The sequence below is a fragment of the Carassius carassius genome, chromosome 20, assembly GCF_963082965.1.
Source record: "Carassius carassius chromosome 20, fCarCar2.1, whole genome shotgun sequence".
Taxonomy (NCBI): Eukaryota; Metazoa; Chordata; class Actinopteri; order Cypriniformes; family Cyprinidae; genus Carassius; species Carassius carassius.
In genome coordinates this window covers 3,359,216-3,374,233 of record NC_081774.1, presented here as the reverse complement: position 1 = coordinate 3,374,233, position 15,018 = coordinate 3,359,216, and the positions used below count along the sequence as shown (strand labels likewise).

General features: G+C 36.9%; 1 protein-coding gene across 3 annotated transcripts in view; it reads left to right on the top strand.

Annotated features, from left to right (window-relative positions):
- Positions 1–15,018, top strand: part of LOC132096063 (dual specificity calcium/calmodulin-dependent 3',5'-cyclic nucleotide phosphodiesterase 1C-like) — a 70,974-nt gene that overhangs the window by 21,749 nt on the left and 34,207 nt on the right. The window contains exon 1 of one of the 3 annotated variants that reach the window (XM_059501188.1): positions 14,424–14,698. The exons of the other annotated variants lie outside the window; for them this stretch is intronic. Coding sequence (XP_059357171.1) covers positions 14,598–14,698 — 101 coding nt within the window. The 5' untranslated portion in view covers positions 14,424–14,597. Of the gene's footprint in view, positions 1–14,423; positions 14,699–15,018 lie in introns of those variants that run through there. 3 annotated transcript variants of the gene reach the window in all.

Sequence of the window (15,018 nt, the reverse complement as noted above, 5' to 3'; positions counted from 1 at the left end):
TGCTTGCATTGAGACACAAATGCACTTCAGAAGGGAAGGGAGGAACATAGAACCAGACTCTTAGCACTTCAGTTTGTTTACACAGTGTCCATTGAATGTGCATTGAACTGTTTTATAGTCGAATTACTTTGAAATACTTTTTTTCTAATTTTTGCAGCAGTTAGAGACAGATAATTGAAAATCTTTTTCAGTTGATGGATCACTAAAGAGTTTACGTATCGACTCTTGCAGTCTGACTCTGCTGAGACAAAGAAAAAAGCTGTATTTTTGGGATTTAAGATGAATTAGTTGAAATACAGTAGGTTGGACTAATCAGTGGAGGAAGGTGTTGCATCCTTGAAAGTTTTTAAAAGACTTTAGTTTGTAGCACACCATTAGAGGAGAAAGTTTTATCTACCTGATGGAGTGAGTGGTATTTGATTATTTTCATGAAAAATTCATTAAGACGTGCTCCGACAGAGTTGCCGCCCTTAAAATGATTGTTATTGATGGCGTGTTTGTTCCTAAGCCTGTTGTCATAATGCAGTCATGCTCATTAGCAGCATTGTTAGTATGAAATGTTGGGTGCTATCGTAGGGTTAATTAATAAGAGGAATATTGCTCAGACTCATTAGCATACACCTGTCGATATTACAATACCCTGGAAAAGCAGACAATGAGAAAACAGACCGGGTGTGATATAAATGTGATTTATTGTATAATTAGTAGGGCTGTCAATTTAACGTGCTTAATTTGAAAGTATTTAATCATGACGTTCATACTTGTGGTTGAGCAATACTGTTGCAGATGTTTCAAGAGTTCCTCAACTTTAGAAAAGTAAGGAACTGTTTTTGTAGTCTGTTGTTTTTTTCCATTGATTTAGTTTAGCCTCATTCTGATGAGGTCTTATTCGGTTCAGAGCATTTTATCATACTCTAATAAGATGCCATTGTTTGACAGTGGCATAAGAAAAAAGCTTAAGTCATTTGTTCAGAGAACAGTCATTTGACATGCAGGAGACTGTATTGTAAAGTAAAGCCCATTGTCAATAATAGTAATAATAATAATGATGATGGATAATAATAATTAGTTTGTTTGATGAATGAAACTAGGTAAGAGTAATACACAGCTGGGGGTCTGATGGGGCTGCTGACCTGGTCACTTCATCAAAGCTCTACTGTCCCAGTGTATCGATTTAGCAAACCATAGATGGATGAAGTTTGCCATTTTATGCCGAAGGTCATCAAGAGGTCAAGAGGAAAGACCTCATTATCATTTACCATTATCTTTGATCACTGACATCTCGAATCAGGGAACCTGACCGTGTGTGATGTTCTGAGATCGTTGCATTGAGTATCTTAAAGATAGCATTCTAATACTGTAAGTCAAAATAAGTCAAAGTAATAACAGAGCATCACTCATTTTTTTCTTTCTCAAATTATAATATAGTCTATCCAAAGTCAGTGTGTCAGGAGATAATAGATCAACTACAGTGGATGTGAAAATGTCATTGATCAATCAATACCACAGAAACAAGCTTCATGTGATCAGATATCTTGAATGATATATTGAGTTGAGGGTCAGGGGTGACCTGTTCTGTGGCAGGATAATTCCACATTTCAAATTGTTTTCCTCAATCTTGATATAATTCAACTCAATTTATTCAGTAATTCATTCATTCCATTATTCTATTTCATTCCTTCATTCATTTTTAGCCATTTATTTATTGTCATTTATTTAGCCATTCAGACTTTTTAAATTTTCATTTATTTAGCTATTTAGACATTTTTATTACCATTTATTGATCCATTTATTTATTGACATTTATTTATTTGTTTATTTAGCCATTTAGCGTTTATATATCGCAATTCATTTTGCCATTCATTTATTTCCATTTATTTCTGTTTATTAAGCCATTACATTTTTTTTATTCCAATTTATTTATCCATTTAGATATTTATTTATTGACATTTATTTAGCCATTTATTTGTTGCCATATATTATTTTCATTTATTTATCCTTTTTTTTATTGCCATTCATTGCCATTTATTTCTATTTATTTAACTATTTTTAGTGTCATTTATTTAGGCTTTTGTTTATTTATTTTCAGTCGGTCTGGTTAGAGCTGGTAAGTTATTTTGAGCAAGCAAAAATCCAGCTACTGGGTTGGAAAAACCAACTTAATAACCTGACCACCAAGTACGACATTTTTCCCCAGGAAGAGGTCCATCTTTTCAGCAGGGCCTACTGTTGTTAAATTTTTAATTTGATTTTGGTCATTAAATGGGCAAATCAAATTTGAATCTTTTAGCACTTCAGAATGACTTTTTCATACCCGCTTGCAGGAGTACGCTAAAATCACTCCTTCAGACGGCACTCATTAGCAAGTGCACTCTTAATGGCGATCTGCTGACAGCGTGCCTTTACAGACACATTTACTGTGACGCAAGCGATTTGTAACATTCACAGACGAGATGTCTCAATTTGTTCAGCATGTTCTTAATATTGCTTAGCAAAGATGTGCAGCGCTGTTATATTCTCATTAACGCATCTGGATCAGATGAGTATAAGAATAATAGTGCCATTCTTCAGTAGGACAGAAAAACACCTTAAATCAAAACCCAAATACAGCTATTCATCTGCAAGCAAGCTCCCTGAAGAAATAAATGCACGAAACTATTGGAAAAATGTCCAAATTTAAATCATTGGCTGGAACTAAATGAGACTTTTTAGGTCTCTGACTCATCCTAAACTCATCTGGGACTCGTTTGGCATCTCCGACCTTTATGTTATGCTCTGTTTTCGCTGAATCTTATATATTTTGGGGGAAAGTTCTTGTAATTTTTGTGTGCACTATGCATCAGATAAATGGTTTGTGCTTTCTCTTTTGCTTCAGTGCTTTCACATTCATTAGAGAGAGACCTTCTAACGTCCTCCTGTGAGACCTTTCCTCTGTTAACACTGTCACTGGTATTGACCTGTGACATTTGAGAGACTTTCACCTTTGTAGGCTAGATTTGGTTTAACTAAAGCTGTTTAAAGAACCATTTGTCGTTGGTGAGGATCTAGAGAGCCTTTCTTTAGGGCCAAAGTGTAGTAGAACTTGTCTAGTGTTTCTCATTAGTATCTGAATTTCTGGTTTCAATGTTTTTGTTGCATTTTTAATAGGGATGTAAGCCGATTGAAAATCGATTCAAATAATGGTGATTCAAATCGTCTGAGATGCTAAACAAATCACGATTCATTTAGGGATATAGTTTCTATGAATCCATGTCTGAGGGGAATTTACTGTCTTTAGAAAAGTTTAGATGGTATTTTTCTTTTCAACTTGCCTCTTTATAATGCATATTAAAGTTCATAAGTGCAGCGCTGCTTTGTTTACACCGGAAACCAAGGAAATGCTTTAAGCGCCACCCAACATAATTTATTCCTGAATTTTCAGCATCATTCCTCCAGTCTTCAGTATCAAATGATCCTTCAGAAATCATTCTAATATTTTCCGATTTGCTGCTCAAGAAACATTTCTGATTATTATCAGTGCTGAAAACAGTTGTGCTGCTTAATATTTAAGAGAGCTAAAAAAAATTAAGGATTAATTGATGAATAAAATGTTCAAAAGAACAACATTTATATGAAATAAACATCTTTTGTAGCATTATAAATGTATTTACTGTTACCTTTAATCAGTCTAATTCATTCATATTGAGTAAAAGTGTTAATAAAAAACAAAAACAAAAAATTACAAACCCCAAGAATGAATCTTTATAATCAATGATTTCGGCCACTGCACAAGGACAAAATAAACGTTTTCAGCCATGAAACAATGCTGTCTGAAAATAGTCTGAATAAACCTTCACACTTTTAGCAAGGACTACTGAGTGAGCATCACGTCAGCTAATTAATATTCATGAGCCAAGCTGGTCAGATTGATAGTGTTTGGAGATGCCGCTGGTCAAGTTTGATGTGTTTAGTGGTGATGTGATGGCTCACAGGAGGTGACGTTAATCTCGCCTCCTGACACACTCTCGATATAAACCTCACTTAAAAGAAAAGAAGAGTAGAGTATAGCCAGTAGAAAGAGCACCTTCAAACAAGACCTTTGAAGAGCTCAGAGTAGATGGAGGGAAGTGCTTGCGAGAGCATCTCCATAGACGAAAGCGGCCCGCTGCCGATGTGTCTTTGACACTTTGGCCTGGCATTATCTCCTGCCTCCTGCATCAGGTAATTGAAAGGCCTGTGAAAGAGTCATCATCATCATCATCAGAAATAAGCAGAGCTGGAGAAACAGACAGGACTATTTGAATGATAATTGTTTTTAATAAGGGATGAGAGGTAAGTTCTTTATATAAAGGTGTTAGATGATGATTTTTACAACAACTACTTTTAATAAACTGATACACTTTTGGTATTGAGATTTAGGCCTATATGTTGGATATTTGAATTAAATTTAATGTATACTTCTTCAATATTGCATGGCTGATTTAGCTCTAAATTTTACCAATGAACACCATCATGTTTAGCAAAATCTGCTGTGTCTCGGCTTTCAATAACAGCTGTCCCTGAATGTCTCCCTGGAGAAAAAACATTTCCAGCATGAGGAATTAGATCTATGCATTAGTCTCAGGCCGGTCAGCCCAGCTTTCTGCCTTATTGGATTTTCGGAGGGTCCAGGAAACTCCATTATATAATGGCCCCATTGTTTGAAGCAGATGGAAAAATACAAAAGCACAAGAAACAAAAGGAGGTAGAAACTTAATCAATTGATTTTCGACGAGAGCAGTGTAAGGTAACATAAGCAAACCACAACGTGGCATCATGTTTTTATTCGGATGAAAATGCTAATAAAAAGCATTTATAGTGCATTGTATGCTTTTGAAATAAACATCGAGCTAAACTGTTGGGAAGCAATGAACTCCATGTATATTCTTATCATTTTTCATGTTCTTAGCAGGTAACATAATTGACAATTTTGACAATTTTGACATTTTGAATCATAATTATAAAGGCAGGCCTTGTAGCCAACCAAATGTTATCTTCTTGATCAGATAACATGAAATGTTAATGTTTATTTGAATTTAACTTATTAAAATAATGAGTCACGTGATCAGCTGGATAAGATGGCGGCGTAGTTTGATTCTCCTCACCCAGAATTGTTCATTTGGTCGGTAATTCTCCGTTGAAACATTTTATTTTTATACCGTTTTTGAATAATAATTACCCTTGGAGCAGGATGGCTGAATCGAACAAAAAATCCGCGTCTAATGCATCTAAGAACAAGGGAAATCGGACTGATATGGAAGCCATTGCGGAATCAGTGTTGGAGAGACAGCGCGACTATCTTGAATCACGTTTTGACCAACTTCAACAAATGGGAAAGGATACGGAAGGGAAATTGTGTGCTATTCAGACCCATTTGGTGACTTTGTCTGACAGCATTGGAACCATAAATGCGGAGATGGGGAAAATACGATCGGATGTTAAAGGCAACTCAAAGTTACTAGCCACTCAAGAAGCGACGTTACAACAGATGCAGCTCAAGTTGGCGGACATGGAGGATAGGAGTCGACGGTGTAACATTCGGATCACAGGCCTGACAGAGGTTCTGGAAGGGTCTAATGCAGTGCAATACCTGACGCAATCGCTCCCTAAGTGGTTTCCCTCCCTCGGTAGCCTCCGGGGTGAAATAATGCGCGCACATCGCGTGTATAATGACAACAAGAGTCGAGCGAACAACCGCACAATGATTATCAATCTCCTTCGATTTACCACCTGTCAAGAAATTCTTCGGGCTGCCAGGAAAAACCCTCTCACTATTGATGGTCGGAGGGTGAGATTTTTACCTGATTACAGCAGCTACACCCTTAAACGCCGCCTAGCCTTCTCTCAAGCAATGGATAAAGCCAGAGCCAAAGGCGTGGAATTCTTCCTTCTCTACCCTGCCGTTTTGAAGATTAAGGTTGGTGGTCGAGTAGAGTCGTTCCAGTCTCCGACAGATGCTGAGGATTTTATCCACACATTACCGGCAGTGCTTCCCCTTTCCTCGAATGCAGACGATGTCCCGGTGGAAACTGAAGGCACAAATGCTGAATCGAGCGACCAGTGATTGTTCAAGCTGGAGTCTTGTCGGGATCCGTATTGTTGTTTAACTTACTTCTTGGGCCACTGTTACACAATTGCAGAAACGATGGGGTAGACCGTTTGGAATTTTTTTTTTTTTTTTTTTTTTTTTTATTATATTGAAGCAGTTCCATAAGTGGCCTTAAACGCAAGTTTAATTCTGTGTATTCATTTATTTGAATATTCATCCTTAGACCTTCTAATTTATGTATAGGCCGTGGATTAAGTTGTTTTGCACACGCAATTCCTGCGATCAACTACCCCCCCCCCCCTCTTTTTTTTTTTTTGTTTTTTTTTTGTTTTGTTTTATTGTACATATGTTTCTAATAATGTAGGCCTACAACTTAAGTGTAAGCTCACTTGTTCACAGTTGTTAGTCCCGGTAGGCCTACAAGCTCAGTAGTATAGTGATGTATTTCACTTAGCCTATTTTTGTACTATTGCACTATTATGTGGTCAAGAAATCTTGGTATTTTCAACGGTTCTTTCATGGTTACACAATTCTGGGTTGAATTATCTTTGCTGCCCCGTACCCATAAATGGTCACGGATCAATACGATCTGTATGTGATTCTTATTTACGTCTTTGATTTTGTTTTGTCCTATTTTCTCTCACTGTTTTTGTTGTTGATGTATTTGTGTTATAGGGGAAACTCATTGGATTTTGTATTAATATTGTATTTTGGGGTATATTCACGTCGCTTAGCAATATTTGGTGAGGAAACCTTTATTGCAATTTCAGTGAGTGTAGCTTCTGGCAAAATACAATTTATATTTAGATTGCCAGTGGTTGTTGTGAGAACTGTACATGATGATTATGGGTGAATTATCTATTCTTGTATGGAATTGCGATGGGCTGAATGCACCACATAAACGGAAAAGTGTCTTAACCTTGCTCCGGCTAAAGAAAATTAATCTCGCGCTTTTACAAGAAACTCATTTGCTAAATAAGGATTCTGGTCGTATCGCTAATAAATATTATCATACTATTGCTTCCTCTACGGCTAGTACAAAAACCAAAGGGGTATCTATTGTTTGCAGGCGTAATCTCAAAATTAAGGTGTTGGACTTATGGGCGGATGAAGCAGGAAGAATAGCTATTGCGAAAGTGGAACTGTATGACATAAAGATTGCTCTTGTATCTATCTATGCACCAAATACATTTGATAATTGCTTTTATGATACATTAACACAAACGATGTTAGATCTGACTGATTATTCATTCATAATAGGAGCAGATATGAATGCAGTCTGGGATGTCAATATTGATCGGTCAAATTCGACTGCTTCCAGAGACCAGGAATTGGCTACTGCCGCTTTACATTCGTGGGCTAAAAGTTTGGGGCTTGTAGATGTATGGCGATCTCTCAATCCCTCTTCAAAAGACTATACTTTTTTCTCTTCCAGACATAAAACGTTTTCAAGAATAGATTTTCTGTTTTCATCTCCTAAACTTTTCCAGAAAATTGATTATGCTGGGTTATTGCCTATAGCCCTCTTGGACCACAAAGGAATATGGTGCTGCGCTACGTTGGGCTGTTTATCCAAGCGAGCCACTAGGTGGCGATTCAATACTTCCTTATTGGTGAATGATGAATATAAGACACAATTCCTATCTCAATTAGAGGATTTTTTGAAGTTTAATGTGGGTTCCGTTGATGACCCCAGAATATTATGGGAGGCTATAAAAGGTTTTATACGAAGCAATGCTACACTGTTCTGCTCCAATATTCGCAAAGCCAGATCTGCCAAATTGCAAGCTCTTGAAGCAGACTTTGTTAGACTTGATTCCACTTTACAGAGCAATTACTCTTCACGGATAGCAGTGGAACGGGACCTTGTTAAGAAATAAATAAATAATATTCTGAAGCAACGCTCAGAATTTTTAATCCATAGAACTAGACAGCGTTACTATTTCCATGGGTCCAGACCTAGTCATCTTTTGGCTATGAAAATTAGGTCAAATGAACATTTTGCCGATATTTCCTCCATCAAATCCTCAGCCGGCATTATCACAACTGAACCCAAACAAATTAACGAGACGTTTCGTGTCTTCTATTCCAATTTGTACAAATCCGAGTCTCAGCCTGAAGAGAATAGATGCAGTGATTTTCTTAAAAAGTTACATCTACCACGGCTAGCAACAAATGCTTCCACTCTACTTGATAGCCACATTTCTTTAAAAGAATTGAACGAGGCTGCCCTTGCTATGCAAAGAAATAAATCACCTGGTTTAGATGGGATACCACCTGAGTTTTATGTTGTGTTCTGGAATAAATTAGGTCCCTTGCTTCTAGACATGATAACGACTTCAATTGAAAAAGGCAGCTTTTCTAGAGATGTCAATACTGCCCTAATATCTCTGCTTTTAAAGAAAGATAAGGATCCTTCAGAATGCGTAAACTATAGGCCATTAAGTCTGTTAAATTCCGATTTTAAAGATTTATGCAAAGGTACTTGCCCGGCGCATTCAGGATCACATGCCCTTGCTAGTCCATTGTGATCAGACAGGTTTTATTAAATTTTATTAACTGGCAGTGGATAACGTCAGGCGTCTTCTACATATAATAGATGCGGCAGTGGATGCTAAGGTTCCTTCAGCAGTGTTGTCCCTGGATGCAATGAAGGCCTTTGATAGGATGGAGTGGTCTTTCTTGTGGTCTGTTATGGAAAATATGGGTTTTGGTAAGGGTTTTATACATATGATTAAGGTTCTTTACTCTAATCCCACAGCATTAGTACTCACAGGACAATTACTTTCCTCACCAATTACTATCACTAGGTCTTCACGACAAGGGTGCCCTTTAAGTCCAGCTCTTTTTGCCCTCTCCCTTGAACCTCTTGCCCAGATGATTCGACAATCTACTGAGATAAAACCTATTTCCATTCACAATACTTTGCATCATGTAGCATTATATGCAGATGATGTTCTGGTTTTCATGGAAAATCCAGTACAGTCTATTTCTAGCCTGCTGTCTGTTTGTGAAGAGTTTGGCCATTTATCTGGTTTCAGGGTTAACTGGTCTAAATCTGCCCTCTTACCTTTAAATGAGTCTGCTAAAATATTGCAGTACCCTTCCATTATCGCTGTTGTTCAGCATTTTAAGTATCTTGGGATACAAATTTTTCCCTCTTTGAACCACATTGTGACGCACAATTTTTCAGAAGTAGGCAAGGACATCAAGAGAGATTTGGACAGATGGATCAATCTGCCCAACTCTCTGCAGGCTCGAATCTCTATTGTAAAAATGAATATTTTGCCTCGATTGAATTTTTTTAGTTCTATGATTCCCCTCTCCCCTGCTGTCAACTTCTGGAATAAAATCCATGGTAATATCTCCCAATTCATCTGGAATAGAAAGAGACCACGTTTAAAACTGACTACTTTACAAAGGAAGAGGGTAGATGGGGGTTTGGCAGTGCCTGATTGTAAGTTCTATTTTTGGTCTTTTGTACTTCGGCCTTTGCTTGTATGGTTTAACCCTTATATTCCTGTCTCTTGGCGCAAGATAGAAGAACATATTGTGCATCCATGGAATCTATCAAATAAGCAATGTCGGCTGCGCTTTGGTCCCATAGTTTCCCATCTTATTCAAACCTGGAGGTTAGTTGAATCTAGATGCAAGGTCTCTTGCAAGTGGCATACACAATCTCCCATATTTAGTAATAAAGGATTGACAATTGGAGGCAGACCCATTCCTCCTTCACATTGGAGTAGGAGTGGTATTCGTCATTTGAAAGACATTTATAATGATTCTGGTTTGTGCTCTTTTCAAGACATTGCAAACTCATTCAATTTGCCAGCATCCTCATTTTTCTTTTATCTACAGCTTAGATCGGCCCTCAAAGCATATGGTGTTCCTTGGCAGCAACCTTTGCTTGTACACCCATTGTATAAGTTGATTATTGCTCAAGGGAATAATAGGGGCTTGGTGTCCATATTATATAACTTTATATTAGAGGCCTCTTATGCCAAATTGCCTTTAGATAGGCTGTGGAGATGTGACTGCCCAAATTTGGATCCAGAATTTAATTGGGAGGATGTTTGGGTAAATATAAAGGAGGCCTCTCGTAATCCTGACCACCAGCAGATACATTTCAACTTTGTACATAGAACGTATTTAACACCTCGTAAACTCCATTTAATGAAGAGATTAACTGATCCAACCTGTACCCAATGCGTTCTGAAGGTTCCAGGCACTTTCTTACATATGATGTGGGAGTGTCCACCTGTTGCTCAATTTTGGACTCAGGTGGCATCCAGATTATCCGATCTGGTTTCAGCAACGATACCTGTAACGGTGCCTGTCCTGTTACTGAATAACCTAACAATATTGAACCTTAATAACCAGCATAAGCGCACTGTACTAGCTGGCCTCACAGCTGCTAAAAAAATGATTGCATTGAGATGGAAGCCTCCTCATTCACTTTCTGTTAAATGTTGGATTCTTACATTTTTAGACGTGACTCTTCTAGAATTGTCTACTGCTCGAGTTAATGGTGCGAATGAAAAGGCTCTCTGTAACTGGTATACTGTTTCTGAATCACTAAAAGCCTGGGTGAGATGATCTCTTTTCTTTATCTGATTTAATTCAAGTTGGTTTACTCTGTGTATTCATTAATTCAAGGTCCTGAAATCGAGTTATTCCCCTTGTTTTTTTTTTTGGTTTTTTTTGTTTGTTTGTTTTTTTATGTATATTTCAATGTATGTGTATACTTTGTTTTTGTGCATGTGTGTATATATAGATATATATACATATTTTCTGTTGACTGTTGCTTATGATTTTAAAATGCTTAATATCTTGTTGTTCTTTTTCCTTCAATAAACATTTGATCACAAAAAAAAAAAAAACTTATTAAAATAATGAAAACCATAAAATACCCAGCATAGTTGACAGGAAACTCTTTTTTTTTAAAGAGATGTTTGTTTGTTTGTTTGTTTGTTTGTTTAATGTTGGCTTTAGCATTTTTCATTCAATATTTTGAATTCAATTTTTAAAAAAAAGACACAGCAATTTAAGGGTAACTGACAATGTCAAGCAAACTGAAAAAGATGCACAGAATATATGTGTGAGATTATATGTATTCTCTCAATAGATACAATTATATCTCTTTACAAAATTGTTTCAAAAAAGTATCATCATTGGACATAAAATGTATACTAAATTACAGAATGACCCTATATATATTATATCCAATCTTCAGTGTCACATGATCCTTCAGAAATCATTCTAAAATGCTGATTTGCATTTCAAGACATATAATTTTTTTTATTATCAATGTTGACAGCAGTCAACAGTCTGCTTAATATTTGTGTGGAAACCATGATATAAATATATAAATATATATATATATATATATAGATAGATAGATAGATAGATAGATAGATAGATAGATAGATAGGATTCTTTGATAAGTTCAAAAGAAAAGCATTTAAACAAATCTTCTGATTAATTTAATGCATCATCGTTGATTGAAAATATTAATTTATTTTCTTTTCACAATTTTGAGATGTTGAGATCTCTTCTGAAACTCTACAATTTCAGAACAATTTGTTCTCTAAGACGTCTCCTGATCCTCAAGATAAATCTGTTTATCATTTGTGAGTCCTGAAAGAAAGAGTGAGCAATCACTGGCTGATTTAGTAAGTGGAAGCAGAGAACAGAGCAGCGTTCAGAGTGTTAATGTGGATCTGACAGTAGGGCCGCACATTCATCTAACAGGCGTAGAATCTCACTCCGCTCTTCAGCTGCACACTGATTGGCCTCTTTATTTCTCTCTAGTCACAGTTTGTGTGTTTAACTCCTTTTAATTTCTCCTTTTCCCATCTCGTCCCTTAATACAACAACATTTTATTGCATAGCAGTTATTTCATATCCCAGGGGTGTTTTCACATCAGTTTGCATGGTTGTTAATAGTTTACTAATTGTTTTCCTTAATCATTTTCAAGTGAACATGATAAATGAACATATTTGACCATTGCAGCGTCTTGTATAGTGTGGGATGTACAGCTATTGTTGCTTTTGTTAAAATAATCAAAAGATGGTCACAAGATACATATTCAGATTTTTCCACCAGTAGTCTGTTTTTTTTCAAACAATTGTGAACATTTTTGCATTTAGATAGAGAAGAACTTGCTGAATATTAAAAACAAATGAACAAACAGAAAATCTGGATCTCAGTGTTTGCCATGCAAATCAACTGTTCCTGCTCCTCTCCAAACTGATTCCCTAATCAGCTGTTAGATCTGTCAGCAGTCATATTTTTATACTTAGATATTTTCTGGGTATCAATCTGTAACACTGTGTGTCCCAACCAGACGTGATATGACACGATAAAAAGTATCTTTTCCATGTATTTTTTGTCTTTACCACCTGCGACACGTGACAAGCGACACAGAATTCTATTTTAGACATGTTTTTTTTATTTCCTGCGACGTCTCGGCAGTAACAACATGCAAAATATGACCCTGATCATCTCAGGTAATGATTATATGCTTTATTCAATGTTAAAAGTGTCTAATGTGAGTTTGTAGATTATTTTGCATGATCTTTATAGCCATAGTGAAAGCAACAATACCTCAGATCTTGAAAATAAATCAGGCTAAAGCAAACTTGCATTAAAACAGTCCATTCACATCTGAATCATCTATTTTCGGTGTCCCCTTTTCTTTACTTCACACTTGCCTTGTTTTAGCTGTCACATCGTATCTATTCTGGACGAGACAAAGCATTGCACATCATTTGAACATTGTGTCAGCACGTCGTAAATAGAAGGAGTCAGCAGTTTTCTGTCTGGGATTTGTCGTGCTGTGCTGCATCCAGTGTAGATTTCCTTACTTAATAAGTTCTATTGTATTTTGTTTCGTGACGCACCACGCCGCTTGCGTCCAGTCACGGTGTGTAGACACAATGTAAGCTGATGTTGCTTTCTGATGCTGGGTTTGACTTTTCATGCCACATTATTTGAAATTAGCCAAGGCCAAACATTTTTCTCTCGCGGCCGCCTATTGAGGAACCCTGCTTTAAAGGAATAGTTCATCCAAAAATGAAGCTTTTGTCATCATTTATGCCCAGTGAGTTAACTTCAGGAATCAGTGATCAACAGCCAGGTAATCAATAAAGGACTTCCAAATCTGTCTTCTGGTTTACCTGCTAATTCGTATCTAATCTTTTCCGTATATAACACAACTCTGTAAGCCACATTACAAATTTAGGCACTTTTTTTGTTTCATGGCAGCAGAATTGTCTTCTTTGCTACTGTTATACCATATTCAACTCTCTGAACTTGGTTTCAACTGTAAGGCTCCAGAGAAGGAGCCCAGCCAAATATTGCAACAAGGGGATCGAAGAGAAGGTCAGTCTTAAGTACCTCAGAGTAAAAGACCAAAATGTCTGTATTTTAGGGCAAAATAGAATAAATGAACTAAGGTGCCCTCATTGGGCTTAAATTTGCTACACAATAGAGACACAGAGGGATATATAGAATGTAACTTAGTGTGAGAATAGTGTAATCAGTGCACATCTTTGTACTGAATAAATTGAAAATGAGAGCTAATGGAGCAAGAGCCTAATGTTTAGGAGAGCCTCGTTCCAGGCGTCCTCTGAGATATCTATGTCTAGATCCATTTCCCAGGACATCTTCAAATATTGTGTAGAAGAGCCATTAAAATATTCAACAAAATTAGAAACGATGCCCTTCATGTTGAGGTCAGAGGTCATGCATAAATAAAGATGTTCAGGGGACTGGTAAGATTCAAAATTAGGAATATTACTTTTAACATAATTCCAGAAATGAGAAACTTCGTCTAATGAAATGTAAATGAAAGAATTTAAGCTCTCTCATACATCAAAGTTGGCGAGCTAACAAGTGATTAGGTTTGTCCCCTAATTCAAATGGCTTCTGTTTAATCTTTAACTAAAGGGAGCTAATTTAATTAAAATTTTATTACAGGTAATGTTTATTTCATTTCAAATAACAAACATGCATTTTTATGGTTTTAGTTTTAGTTAATTATAATAACACTGGTTTTATTATTATTTTTTTCTTTTTCTTGTGGGACTCAAACAAAAGCCTCCATTTGCTCTGTTTAATCCCATTGCTGTCTAGGAGAAACCATTGAGATATTAAAGAGATTTCATTTGTGATTTGTCCTATGGGAAGAGACCCAGTTTGTCATTATTGATCATGGCATCATTGCTGGAGGATTTAGTCACGCTGAAGCCCTCCCACCAACACTCATGAAATCAGGAGTCTGCCTTAATCTGAGCCGCGCTGTATTTCTGATCGAGAGAGAGAGAGAGAGAGAGAGAGTGAGTGAGAGATCGTACCGCAGTACTGTCACACGCTCCCGTGCTCAGACCGGAGTGGAGCACGAGGGACAGGAGGAGAGAACAGGGCTATGATGACTGAAGCGTCCCGACCGCAGCTCATCTGAAAAGGGGAATCTGTCACTCCTCTGCTCCGGATCTGGGATTAGGTTTTTGTTCCCATCTTTGCGTCATGGAGTCTCCCACAAGAGAGATCGAGGAGTTTGAAAGCACCTCGCTCAAGTACTTACAACCCGACCAGATCGAGAAAATCTGGCTCCGACTGCGGGGACTGTGAGTATGAGCTTTTCAACAGGCTTTCTTGTGTTTTCTCTGTATGTGTGTGTGTGTGTGTGTGTGTCCATCTAAGAGGTTGACAAACATCCTGAATGTCACTTTTCACCCTAAAAGAAATATGGGAAAAAATAAGAAGTTATAACCAGAATAAAGCCTAAAGCCTATTTTAGGACCATTTTTAATGACGATTAAGCTTTTAGTTGTTGATTCTCGTTACTGAAAGTCACTTGCAATACATTTTTTGTTCTTTAATCAACATAAATTAGAGGCAGTACAACAATATCATCATGGAAAAAAATTATATTCATGATATTCAT